At 45.4% G+C, this 13905-nt stretch overlaps 1 protein-coding gene and 1 long non-coding RNA gene across 5 annotated transcripts in view; one reads left to right on the top strand and one right to left on the bottom strand.

Annotated features, from left to right (window-relative positions):
* The window catches only part of QRICH1 (glutamine rich 1), a 22797-nt gene extending 14495 nt beyond the window's left edge, over positions 1–8302 (top strand). For 3 of the 4 annotated variants that reach the window (XM_085072454.1, XM_085072452.1, XM_085072453.1), the window contains 7 exons: positions 2080–2257; positions 2848–3002; positions 3774–3888; positions 5216–5324; positions 5671–5822; positions 6513–6603; positions 7375–8302. In XM_085072454.1, the coding sequence (XP_084928580.1) occupies positions 2080–2257; positions 2848–3002; positions 3774–3888; positions 5216–5324; positions 5671–5822; positions 6513–6603; positions 7375–7567 (993 nt within the window). In that variant the 3' untranslated portion in view covers positions 7568–8302. Of the gene's footprint in view, positions 1–2079; positions 2258–2847; positions 3003–3773; positions 3889–5215; positions 5325–5670; positions 6604–7374 lie in introns of all 4 variants that reach the window. The other variant, XR_014854709.1, reaches the window with a different exon arrangement.
* On the bottom strand, positions 7666–13905 carry LOC146431621 (uncharacterized). The gene is made up of 2 exons (XR_014854710.1): positions 13436–13905; positions 7666–12617 (listed from the first exon to the last, which is right to left on the bottom strand). It is a non-coding gene; the product is annotated as an uncharacterized LOC146431621 (long non-coding RNA).

Raw genomic sequence — 13905 nt, 5'->3', positions numbered from 1 at the left:
AAGAAAAGAAAGTACAGTCTTGATCTTAGTGTTAAAAATTAATAGATACGTGCTAATTGCCAGATTCTTCATAGCAGGTATTCTGAGGTCTGCAGTGTTCCTCAGCTATGCCAGGGGTTGCAGTGGACAGGCAGGGATAATTGCAGCCAAGTGAGGCATGCTAATATGTACTAGTCACCCATTTATCGTGTTACGTTGCACATGGAGCCCACAGCAGATCCAGTGTCTGGGTAAAGTACTTGCATCTGACTAGTTGTGAGCAAACTTCCTGGATCAAGTGCACCTTAGGGTACATAAGGTGTTTAGGGGCATAAGCCCCTAAATACATAGGCAATTCCAGGAGAGATGTTCTCTCTCTCTCTAAGAGGGTGATAAAGCTATTAGAGGCGAACATCAAACTTCTGGGAGTTGTCCCTCTCAGAACTGTAAAACTGAGAAGGAATTTGCCTGCCTGCCGTGTGTTGTCTTCTAGCACTATGCTTCTGGGGGATCTGGATAAGTTGCAGTTATTTTGGTCTGTTTATGAAAAATGTAAGTTTCTTAACAAGCATCTGCCAGTTCAGCAGATTTATTCCAGACTGTGTCCAGTCTTCACGCTGGAGAAGGAGTCTGTGTGGTCAGGGCAGAAGATTGCCCCTTGGGGCTGATGAAGGGAGTTTGCTTCAGAAAGCTTTCAACTCTCTGGAGAGTAATGTGGCAGCACTCTGGAGGAGACCAGAAGCTCAATCCTGGTTCCTACAAAGACAAGGTGGCAGTTCACCCTTGGACTCTTTAAGGGAGAAAGAGGCTTTGCTTCACAACTCTGTCACCATCTGCCTGGATTAAAGCTGGGCCTTTTCAGTCAGTCTCTCTGCAGCTATGCTATGTGCTGCAGCTGCAGGGGCTGATAAGCTAAAAGCTAATAAGAGCTGATGCGAAGAGTGAAAAACCAACCAGAGGCAGTTGGAAGGCTCCAGTCTGAGACTCCTGCAGACTTTGCCTCTTAGGCTGTTGGTTTTTTATACTAAGTAAGGTACCGGTATTAAAAGTCTCTATGCTGTTTTTGGTGTGGTCTCTAGTACTGTCAGGGCAACTTTTGCTAATATTGACACTTAGCAGTATCAAAGGAAAAGCTGCTTTCTGGAGTAGCTCTTAGGGAGGAGAAAGCAAAACTGTTTTTGTATAAGAATTGCTATTTCTGTAACATTCGGGGTGCCCAGTGAGAATTTGACTAAGGTCTGTAAAGCCGTTAATTGACGTAGCCATGAGACTCTGTGGTATGGAATTGAGAAATTGTAGTGAAGAATGCAGAGTGAGTGCAGCTGGAGGGCTTGCTTCTGGTTTTAGATTGGTGCCATTGGTTGTCTGACAAAGAAGTTTCAGTTTGAGGTTATAATTCTTGGTGACCTAAGATTCTGCTGCACAGTTAACTTACAGAGGGTGTGGAGATGCCTTAGGTCTATAATAAGTCATACAGCCACTCTTCACACAGTAGTAGCTAGTGCTCCGTATCAGTATTTTATATTTTGAGAACATTGCATTGAAACGGATGTTTTGATGCTGTGTTCATCTTACTGCTTTATACCTCTTACAAGTGAATTAATCTTATGCATTGTTGACGATAAGAACAGAGTGCATTTATTCTGTGTGCTTGTTACGTACTGCATAAAGAAGAGAGCCTGGATAGGGAGAGATGCCAGTGGGGTATGGCATGTGATTGTACCCAGGACCTTCCTCAGGGCAGTTCTGGGTGTGGAGCAGCAGTAGTTAGTATAGCTGGTGGCCCCTTCCTATTTGGGGGCTGGTGGTCTCTGCTCTTGGTGGGCTGCTCTTGTAGCGAGATGGACATCAGTGGTGGTTCAGAGCGACAAGCGAGCTGAAGACTGATCTGCCCATTCAAACTGAAAGAGTTCTTAGAGTGTAGAATACTCTTTTGTGAGCTGCAATTCAGGTTGGACAGCAGAAGTTGCGTTCCTTGGATTAATTTCTTGTTAAGAGTGTTGCAGAAGGCCGATATCCTGGGGGCACTGGGATTCTTGTTTTTTTTCCAGCTGTTGCATATGGAAGTGTGGATATAAAATGAAGTGTTTTCTTTTATAGGCTCAAACTGTTCAGGTTGCTGAAGTTGAACCACAGCCGCAGCCACAGACTTCACCTGAACTTCTACTTCCAAACTCTCTGAAGCCAGAAGAAGGTCTTGAAGTGTGGAAAAGCTGGGCACAGACCAAGAATGCAGAGCTGGAAAAAGAAGCCCAAAACAGACTAGCACCTATTGGAAGTAAGTGTCATGACAACATAGCCTTTGTTTCCTTTCAAGTAGGATTAGGAATGACGAAAATGTTAGGTGTTTACTCCTCTGGAAAACACTTTTGTTGAATCAGTGGTTGTTTCCAAATTTAAACTTTAGTTTACTCTGCAGTACTAATTATTGCGTACTGCCACAGGACTTACATTAGCTCTGGGCTGAACCCCCTTGAGCACCTGGGTGAATAGCAATAGAAAAGGGCACTGCATGACTGTGGTGCATGGACAAACTGTCTGGCCAATCTGGTAGACCAGTCATGGAGTTACTGTTTTCCTGTTGCTGCAGGGCAGCATTTCATTATGGACATGGTAAAAGAAGACAATAGTCACACATTTGGCAGGGCAGAGGATCTTCCTATCAAACTCTTGCCTGTTTTATCTTTTAGTACATCTGACATCCTAAGATCTTGTTTTGTTTCACCTTGCTTTACTATACTGGGACAATGAGGTAGTACTGGACCTGCCAGATAGATAGAATGGCAAAGCCAGAGATGTGGGAAATCTTTCCTGAAATATTGGGAAATAATATGGCTTTAATAATATAGCTTTGTTTTGTTTTTCCAGGGCGTCAGCTGCTGAGGTTCCAGGAAGATCTCATCTCTTCAGCTGTGGCTGAGCTGAATTATGGTCTGTGCTTAATGACACGAGAAGCTCGAAATGGTGATGGTGAACCCTATGATCCAGATGTGCTCTACTATATCTTCCTGTGTATTCAGAAGGTAGGATGGGACAGCTTTATGTGCTGCAGAACTGTCCATGTTATCAGCATGTGTAGAGGGGGACTCTTGGTTAAAAAACAGAGACTGTGGCTTCTATTAAGCTTCCCAACAATTTTATATGAAAATAGTCCCTCTGCTTAAAAAAGCCCAAAAGCATCAGATGACTTGTCTTTAGTGTGCAGCAATGCTTTTGTCTACAAGTTAAGTTTCTGATGAATTGTTAATAACCGAGTTCAGTATCATGGTGAAAATAATAAATCCATTTAGCTTTTTTGGCGCAGGGAGAAGGGTTCGATGATATTTGAAGACGTTGGCAATGTCAAAATTTAAATCTAGTTGAAGCTTTAACAGGCAAGAACTTAGCTTTATGTGGTGTGGGAAGTATGAGCTTTCTGGAAGAGCTGTAGGAATAGCAAACTCTGACACGCAAATTGAACATCCTTGTTGTTAACTTGAAAAAGTAGTGTCCGTAAGTCATGTGAAATAACTTGAAGTGAACACACCTGAAATAAACGCTGAAATCTAATCAGTAGAACATTTAAGATGGTTTTTCTTTTTTCCATCTTGGCATTCCCATGATAGTAACTCAGATTACCTACCCTGTACTGGCCTTGGTGCAAGAATATTCCCTCTCCCAAGTAAAACATTTCAGTCTTTAGTTCTATACTGTAACATGCTTGACTGACTGAGTATGTGGGCCCTCAGATAAGGTCTGCTCTGAGGAACACACTCGCTCCCACTGTACTGGCCTGTGTTGTGAATCTTTTACAGTATCTTTTTGAAAATGGCCGAGTTGATGACATCTTCTCAGATCTCTACTACATTCGGTTCACTGAATGGCTGCATGAAGTTCTTAAGGACATACAGCCCCGTGTTTCACCTCTTGGTAAGAGCTTTTGTTTAAGAACTTTATAACTGTACAGAGCTTGGAATGTTTAAACTGAAACTACAGCACGAGTGTAGTCTGAATAGAAACCCTTTTGAAGTATTTAATGTCCCTAGGACAGCTCATGCTGGTCAGGGAGAAAAATGTTTCATCTTCAGTGAATGCTGGGGTTACTGCACTTGTCAGGCTCTAACCCTGACTGTTACTGAGCATTATTTGTCTGTCACTTGTCGCCCATCAGAAGGCACATTGTTGGGACTTTGTAGTGCCATGGGATTGGCTTACTTGGCAGCCAGCTGATCCTTGATTTGAATCAAGTTTCCTCATCTGAAGTGGTGATACATCTTGCCTCAAATATGTATTGTTTCTTTGGGAGACAATACAGCACTGTCATAGTGCTGTGTAGCCAGATGGATACTGTCTGCAGGACCAACTGAGTGTCAAAGGAAAAAAACGAGTGATTAAAGCTTCCAGTGCTGCAATCAGTTGCAGCTCAACCTCATGTTTAGGAGATAATGGTAACAGGGATGGGGTGAGCAGTTCCAGAAGAGACAGATTTTGGCAGGGAACTGTATGAGAACTGAATTAAGAACTGCATTTTCAGAGCATTGAAACCTAGTTTCTCTTTGCTTCGTTCCCTTTGATATATTTGGACATCAGTGAAGAAGTTATTGCTTGTGTTCAGAGAAGTAGCTGATGTTACAGGCTAGGTGGTTAAGTAGCACTGTGAGTTTTGGAATCCTTTTGTTTTCACTTAGGCTGTTTGATCAGTGCTTTGCCATTCCACAAGCCCCGGAGTTCATACTGCTGTCTGTTTTCCTGTTTATCTGTGTATTTGGGGTGTAGTATTTTTCTTCTACACAATGGGGGGAAAAAAATCTGCGAATCAAAGGATTACTCATGTGTCCAAATACATCACTTGGCACTGTGTGCTGACTAAAGCTGTGCACAGGGCCAAGAACTGATTTGTTACGCTGGCCTGCCTGCTTCACATGTTATTGGATTAAGAGCATCTGCATTGGAGCCGAGCCATTAATTAAAGCTGTTTAAGTGCATATTTTTTTCTTGGTGGTCTGGGATGTAGAGGCATGTTGCAGAAGGATACTCTCCACAGCTGTGGGTTGACAGATATATACAAGTGTTTCCTAATTGTACCTGCTATTTAAAAAGTTATTTGCAGAGCACTGAATCTTGACATCAGTGAAAATCTCCTTTTCCTCCTTCTGTTAAGATCTGTGTGCTCTCCAGTACTTAGAAACTGTAAAATGTTGCCTGTCTTCATGCTGTGTCTGTCCCCTGGCATGATGCTGACTTCTGATTATTGCAGGTTACATCCTCTCCAGTCATGTAACAGAAGAGATGCTGTGGGAGTGTAAGCAGCTTGGAGCTCATTCCCCTTCCACCTTGCTCACCACACTGATGTTTTTTAATACAAAGTAAGTACTTAGGTCTTTGGGAATCTTGGGTAATAAAAGAACTTCAGATACCTTGACAGGATTGGTGTGAAGTTGCTGCACAGGGTTAGGGCAAAATCAAGAGTTTCAAATGGTTGTACACAGAGCCCTCTTGCAGCCCCGTCAGATAAAGAAGATACAGTATAACAAGGAAGTGAGATAGCAGAGGGCAGACTGAACCTCTGTGCTTTGCTGCTGGAACAGTCTTTAGCCCAGTGGCTGGTTTGAGCTTCAGCCTGCTCCTGAAGACTAAAGAGAACTACCTTGCTGTTGTGATTGTGTCCTTTGCTTGCCTCTGAACGTCCTGTGTTCTGTTCTTGCTGCTCAGATACTTCCTTTTGAAAACAGTAGACCAGCACATGAAGCTGGCCTTCTCCAAGGTGCTGAGGCAGACCAAGAAGAACCCTTCTAATCCCAAGGATAAAAGCACGAGTATCCGCTATATGAAGGCTCCAGGCATGCACCAGACAGGACAGAAAGGTAGTGTCTAGCAGGTTTCTTTGGGAATATTTTAATTGCTTGGGCTTGAAGAAGTGGATGAACCTGGAGATATTTGCAGGTAGGGAATTCAGGGCTCTGCCAGTTACCTGCAGCCTGGCAGTATGTGTTTCCATGCATTCTATCCAAGAGAGCATAGCACCTTCTAATCATAAGCCTGGGGACATACCTTACCTGAGGCATGTGGGACTCATCAAGAACTAAGGATAATTTTTTTGTTACTTTTGTTTTTTTTTATGGGCAAAGAGGCTATTGGGTGTAAGTGCTTATGAAGAGATGGAGAAAATTCTTTGGGAGGGCTTCTCTTACCTTCATTCATGTGAACCCATACAGAATCCCTATGTAAGTACAATCTGTCCTCTTAAAAGCACAGGATGCACCTGAGGCTTTGCAGTCTCAGTAGTGATATTTCCCTCATTTTGTGCATTGGTAGAGGAGACGTGGAAGGAAGGAATATGGATGGGTTGTGATCTTCCACAGCCTTGGGGTAAAGCAAGCTCTGCATAATGCTTTAAGCATTTATAGCCAGGTGCCTCTGCCCTGGAACAGCTGTATGTCTCTTGGCTCTTGTATGGTGACAAGGTGCTGCAGAGTGTTGAGGCTCTATGGTACTGCTTGGTGTGCTGTGCTTACACAGAGTGGCTGACAGACTTCTGGGGGGCTGGTTTGTAGTTACAGATGACATGTATGCAGAGCAGACTGAGAATCCAGAGAACCCCCTGAGGTGTCCGATAAAGCTGTATGACTTCTACCTCTTCAAATGGTGAGAGCTCTCGTCTGTGTGTATGGTGCTTGTCTTCTGTGACTGGGGAGCTCTACCCTGTGCCTGGCCTAGTTTTCAGCGCTGTGTGATACTGCTGGCATAGTTTCTATGTTTGCCTAAATTTACTGAAATGGAGAGGGGTGTTGGTGTGGGAGGGTGGGATTAATTCTGATGGCATGTAAATTGAACTTTTGGGGTATTTAAAAGAGACAAATCCTGATTTGTGAATTGGCTGCTCCTAGCAAATATCCAAATATAAGATTGTGTTGGTATGAACTTGATTGTGAGTTGCAAGTCATCTAGAAGCATACACTACTGGAGATGGAATTAGGGTCCAATTGAAACCAGCTTCTGAACAAAAATAAGGACTTGTTATGGAGATTGGAAGGGTGCCTCAAAAGACTAATTTCTAAATTATGATGATTTTGATGATTAATGTAATGGTTCCTCTGCACAGATGGATCTGCAGGTAGCCTGAATGTGAAAATACCCCATCCTTGCTTCACTCTGAAAGACCCCTAAAGCCATGTGTGTTATGCTTACCAGTGTGAAATAAAAACTATTTTCTCGTAGTCTTCACCATGGCTTTTTAACCTAGCAAGTCCTAAGACTCTGGGACAAATGTTGCCCTTAGATGTATCTCCCTACCTTCACGTCTCATCAGCCAGATGTTCACTGTCAGGATTTGTAAAGCCTGGGATGAGGACAGTGGTGGTCTCTCTCTTCTAGGACATTTTGTTAGTCTGGTTATTTCTGATTTTCCTCACACAGCCCCCAGAGTGTGAAAGGCCGGAATGACACATTTTACTTGACACCGGAGCCAGTGGTGGCTCCCAACAGCCCTATCTGGTATTCCATCCAGCCGATCAGCAGAGAGCAGATGGAGCAGATGCTCACCCGGATCCTGGTGATACGAGAGATTCAGGAAGCTCTTGCCGTGGCTAATGCCAGCACCATGCACTAAGGCATCCTTTGTGGCTCAGATGGGGTGGGGCCGGGTGATGGGGGAGGGACAAGCAAAGAGAAATTGTACAGACTTTTACACTAAAGGAGATGCCTAAGTTTTTGGTTTTTTATTGGTGTAGTTATGAAGCCCTTTTAGGCTTCTTCTCTTTAAAAGAATCTAAAGGAAAACCTACCCATTGTGTATCCTACCCAACACACCAAACTGTTGGAACCATTGGAGGCTGCATATCCCCTGCGAGCTGGGAGCTGTGGAAAGCTGCTGGTTGACTCTGGTTTTTTTTATGATGTAGAAAACATGAACTACAGGATTGGCCTGGTTGGCTGGGGCCTCTGTCTCCTTGGAGCACGTGCAGCCTAGAGGGCACAGAATGATGGATGGACCTGCTCAGCCAGTGGAGGAGAGGCAGGCATCTTCTTTTCTTGTGCTTGGACGTTAATTTGCTGTTATCTTGGAAGAAAGAGGAGAGAGTGAACTGCAATTATGATTTATACAAAAAAACAAACCAACAATTTCTATTCAGACCTTTAAGTGACATTTTTAGATGTTAAAAGTACAAACTTTACCACACTCTTCTTTTTTGGCCTAACATTGAGGCCTTAAACCTTGAGGCTTCTGTGCCTGATGAAATTCTTGTAACATACACTTGTGTATCATATAAAGATACCACCCTGTTTCTCTTATGTATTCTTACTCTAGTTGTTTATTAAGAATGACGAGCACGTCTTTTCAACATGCCATTGAACAATGTGTCTTTATTTGGGGAAGAGTGAGCTGTGAGGGTGGGGGGTCATTATACAAAGATCAGTATGCAAACTGGTTGTTTTCATCCCTGTTCATGCTTTCCAGCTCAACTCTGCTGGATTTCTTTCACCCCTACAACTTACGAAGGTAGAAGGGCATAAACTTCTGTTGAAGGACCTGAATGCTTGCTGATGGAAGCTCAGTGCCAGGCTAGGAACATGGGATCTGTGAGACCAGATCAGACTGTCTTAATGTTCTGTGGCTTTACCCCTAGGCAAATCCCCCTCTGTTCACCTTTTCAAATGCATCACACCAACGGCATGATGGAGGGGTAGTGGAGGGAAAAGGCCTTCCAGGAGCAGCATAGTGCTTACTCCTGCCATTTAACAGCCTTTTCACAGTTTTTAACACAGCTGTGTAGCTTTGGCATTGTTCATGATCATAATCCCCAGCCCTGTAGCCTTGCCTTGCTGCATCTTAAATGGTTGCTGTATTTTATATCATTAACAAATAGTCCGCTCTTTTGAAGCCAGCAGGTAGCCAACTGTGCTTGAAATGGGAGATCACTTGCCAGGCTTGTTATTTGTGCCACCAGCTTCTTGGATGCAGAGAAATGACTCTGCTTCTTGAACTTGTCTTCCCTGCTTCTCCACCACATGTCCCTTCCCTGTTCCAAAATACACAGATAAATATTTAAATATATATTACAGTAAAAGAACTTAAACTTGTGTACAGGCAAGCAACTTTCCTGAAGCCTCTGTTGTCCAGCACCTGTCTGTATTGAGAAAGAAGGTCTGCTCTCTCTGTTGGTTGTGCAGAGTGTAAATTGATGAGAGTAGCCATAATGTTTCCTGTCCTTGTGCTCGTGAGCAGTGTTGAGGTGTACAGCTTAGAGAGACTTCCCAAGCTCCTGATGCTTCTTATTGACATTGGTGTTCCCAAGGAAGCAGGTGTGCTTGAGTTAGTTGTCAGTATGACCAGTTTGTTCCCTCTATAGGACTCTGTGCTCAAATAAGTAAGTGCAGAGAGGTGAAGTAGCAATGCACTGTTGTTTTGTTTTAGACTCTTAGCTCAGTGTCTACCCTCAGAACTAGGCCAGTTGAAAACAGCCTGGGATCTGTGCCCAGATCCCACTGGGTGAGCTGGGAAGATGGTGCCCAGGGGGGTATAGTGCTAGTAGCAGGTACTGTCACCCCCATTTGTCTGCTGGGAGCCAGCAGTTGCCCCTGGTAGGGTGGCTGTTGGGATCACCACTACTGCTTCAGCTGTCAGAAGCCTCTAATCCCTTCATCATATCTTATGTGAATGGACCGGAATGACTTGAATGTCCATCCTTGGCCCTTTTTGAGGACACAGTTAGGGGCAGACTTCTGCTGCTTCAAGCAGTCGTATGTGTCTGCTGCACAGGGTGTCTTAACAGGCATGCACAGAGTGGCTTTCCCTTTTGGGCAGTTTGTCCCATCAGCAGAGCAGAGTTGCAAAGTCTGCTGCCTTGTCTGTCTCCATCAGAAATACAGTGGATATTAAAAAATCTATCAGATACCCACCATACCAGTTGTTTATTGGGTGGCCTTGAGAGCCACCTCTTACACTAAAAATTGACAGAAGTTGCAATAACTTGACAGAATTTTAGGGCAGTTGCAGGTTAGGGGCAAACAGGAACTTCAGCTGAGCTTTCTGGGGAAACAGAATTCCATGTTACCTTAAAATTCTGGATTGTGCACTTTCCTTACTACCCTTAACTGCAACATGATCTCAAGTCTTTGTAGGGGAAAAGCTCTCCTTAATCTTGGATTATACTGGTTAAGAACAGGAAAACTTGGCACATGGTGAGCTGTGGAGATCTCCTGATGATTGGTTTTGTCCTGATGGACTGGAGTGTTTCCATTCCTTTCTCATTGTCTGCATGTACATAGGAGAGGATCTGCTGATGCAGAAGTGGACTGCTGTACTGTTCTGTACTGTCTTATCAGAATGTCCACTGTGTTAACTTCATTCCCTATTTTTAGAGACAATCGATATACTGTGACTTAAGGATTATTTTCCTGGACCTGGCTTCTAGTCTGTCTCTCTGGAGCTAGTTTAAAAGGTACAGTATTTCTAGAATATAAATACTATGTTCTTTGATAGTGAAGAACATGATCTCTTCCCTTGTAGGGGCTCATAGGAAGACGTGCACAGAGTAGCACAGAAGAGGGCCGTGGCTTAGGGTTGCTATCCAAGTTCTGGGAAATGTTCCCAGTCAAACATGTAAAATAGCTTTTTAACACTTTCCTATAACCAGCTTGACTGCTGCTTCAAGGGCATTCCCCCTCAGCTCCGAGAGTGCCAAACTGCTTGTACTGCTCTTGTACGTGTGTATATATTGACAGGAACTCTCCGTGCCCTATGCCTTGTATGAGACAGGCTGAAAATGCATTGATCTCTAAATAAATAGAGCTGAGAGGTCAGGCTAGAGACCGTGTGTTGATTTGAACTGTGCCCATCTTGTCACTGTGGTATGAAAGGAACCATAGAAAGCAGAGACTGACTGACTGTTGTAAAGCACCTCACATTCTGACATGAGACTCCTGTATTGTCCAAGCTCTTGACACTTAACAGTGTTGCTTTCTTTAGGAAACTTGTAGCCTCTTACACGTGTCTGCAGCACCATTAGATTCTCATTTGCTTTCAAGCGGTAAAGCATTTCTTCTTAAGTGGTAACGGCTGAAGCAGTGGAGAGCAGACTAGAGACTGGTTCTTCACTCCTGTCTAGAGCAGTGAGTCAAGGGAATGGTCTAAGTAACTTCACAGGGTTCTCATCTGTTGGCTGCCTCACCCCTAGAGGTCTGGACTTCGGATGAGTCACAAGGTCTGCAGTAGACAATACTAAAAGACTTAATGTGATCTCTAAATAAGAATCCTCTTCTTCACTGTTGCTGCTATGGCAGAAATTAAGACAGTCTTGCTCTCAATCTGCATCAGGGCTACTGTCTGCCTTGGCATGCATAGAAGGGATGAGACCTCAGAACCTCCTATGCTGTTATAAGAGCAGATCCAGAAATGGTAGAAAAGAGCCCCTTGAGTGTACAGTGGGTGGAGGATTGCTAGTACTGTAGTTGCTCATTGTCTTGCTGGACTGAGTGCTGCTGGACACTGAATGGCTGTGCAGCTACCCAGCCAAACCCCATTCTTACGTAATAGTGACTGACTTGGAATTAGTGCTTGGACTCCTAAATCACTGTTATAGTGGGATATCGACTGTCTTCCACCCTATATGGGGCTTTTCTCCCCATCTTATTGCTGGAGCTGCTCCTCTCAAATATTACAGGGAATGCACCTTATCCTGATGATTCAGCCTCTTCTGTTTCGCTGGTGCCAACGCTTAGGAAAGAGCCCTTCTCCGCTTGAGCCTCTTCCTACCTTAAGGAACATCTCAATTCTTCCAGAAGTCTTGCTGACATGCTGCCCCCAAATCTCTGAAGTGATTGCTGTGTCCCTACTTGTCGGTTCCCTTTGCTGCGTGGCTGAAGCTCTGCTCTCAGCACTGCAGTCACGTTCCCTGTAACCTTGTGCATGGCAGCCACGTTTGCCTGCTTCTTCCTTCTCATTGGACCTCATCAGAATGGGAAGGCAGATTAAACCCACTTACAGCAGCAATAAACCATGTCTAGAACTCGAGGGAACTGCAGGAGAGAATGAGGTGGAGGGGATGTCTTAGAAAGGCAGGGTCCAGTTGCAGCCCAGAGCCTCGCTTGATAATGAGTGTGCAGCCTATATGCAAAATACATCTTGTCTGTCCCTCCTGTGTTGACCCAGGTCTAAACAGCACATGTGATTGGCATCCTGCAAAGTGACCTTCAGAACTCTCCAGTAGCTTTGCCCCGTGAGTAACTCACACTACAAATCATTTTAAAGAGATGCACTCAACTATTTTTTTAATTTAATTTTACTCTTATATTCTCTGCTCTTTGTAATCTGCTTGGAAATAAAATGTTTTTCCCTGCATCCTTTGTTGTAGTTTGTTTGAGAATCATTAAACTTTGTCTGATGTTTCTGTTGGAACAGACGCCAACGTGCCTGTTTACTGCTGTGCCTGTGCTGTAGCACAACAGCTCAGATTCGTGTGTGCCTCCCAGGTAGCCTCAGCAAACCTTTGTTAGCCTGTTCTTTTTTAAAATAAGGGGAGAGTGACCTGTTACACTGATCTTGGTCTGGCATCATGCCTCCTGTTCTGCTGATCCTGTGACAGGTAATGCTGAGTGGAGAGTGCGTGTCCTTGGCAGGCGGCGCTTTCTGATCTCTTCACATTTCTTGTGTCCTACACCTGGGTAACATGAGTAACACATTTCTTGAAGCTGCTTTATGATCTTTGGACAAGGATTTGACCTACCGCAGCAGGGCAGTTGTAGGCACAGGAGCACTGTTCTATAGTCCCAGAACTAGTTAGTGTTCAACAGAGGGTTGCCTTGGACAGCCTGTTACGGGGAGAAGGTGAGAAGGGGCGTGGTTGTCTCATGCCCCTGGTGCTCTGAGGCTGGATCTGGAAATGTCACAACGAGCAAACCAAGAGGCAGAAGTTGTTCTGTAACCTGCAGTATAAGAACTTTTCCTGATGCCCAAATGGAGCTGCAGGTATGGGAACATCTCTTCCTGGAAAAAGCGAACTGCTATGTCCTGCAAGGCTCCTCTGAGGCAGATCTGTGTGTGCCTGTTCCGGTCCTTCAGGCACAGCCTTCCCTCCTCCTATTGCTCTACTCCAAAATCCTCCCTCCAGCCCCCTTCTGTGGCACGGGCATGAAGGTGCACCACTGCAATCCCCAGTGTGCAGAGCCATCCTCTTCACCCTGCTTGTTTGTACAGCCTGGCCTGGTGGCTATGGCAAGAGGGGGCAAACGCCTAGCTGGGATCACCTTGGATCCTCTCTGGTGGGACTGCTGCCTCAGCACCATTCCCTCTCTCCTTTGTGCCTTTCATTCCCCTGGAGGTGTGAGACTTTCCTCACTCCTGCTTCTTGACTTTCGTCCTTCTTGCAGCTCCCTTTGACTTACAACGTTGCTTTGGATTCTGCTGGTTTGTCCCAGCTTTCCATCCACCACCACCCCAGCCCAAGCCCATTATTGTGTTCTGGAGCTGTGGGAGTACGTAATGTTGGACTTGGCTGCCAACACGCAATGTCTGTGTGCATCACCACATCACCAGTAGCTGGGCTTTTCTAGGTGGTGTTCTAGCAGGTGTCACGCTGTAGTGTTGTCACATTCTGGTGTCAGCCGAGGCAGGGACCGGTGGCACACAGGGCTGTACTGTGCTGTGCTGGAGTTCAGCTCTCTCCTGTTGCCTCCTGCTACACGGACCCGGCTGCTCTGCCTGAGCACAGACCAGCCGCGGTGACCCGATGTCACTGGGCTGAACACGGACGGGCTCGGTGCTGAGAAGCCGCTCAAGAGGCGGCGGCTGAGGGCGACACCCGGGCCCGGTGTGTCCCTTGTACCACTTGGGACAGCGCGGGGCCAGAGCCGGGGCTGTGCTGCGCTCTGGGGCCCTCCGCAGCGCCAGGGGGCGCTATCGGCACCGGCCCCTCCCGGAGCCGCTCTGCCCGGGGCGGGCACAGCGGG

The sequence above is a fragment of the Lichenostomus cassidix genome, chromosome 12, assembly GCF_008360975.1.
Source record: "Lichenostomus cassidix isolate B80296 chromosome 12, HeHo_3.0, whole genome shotgun sequence".
Taxonomy (NCBI): Eukaryota; Metazoa; Chordata; class Aves; order Passeriformes; family Meliphagidae; genus Lichenostomus; species Lichenostomus cassidix.
This window is presented reverse-complemented; position numbering and strand designations above follow the sequence as displayed.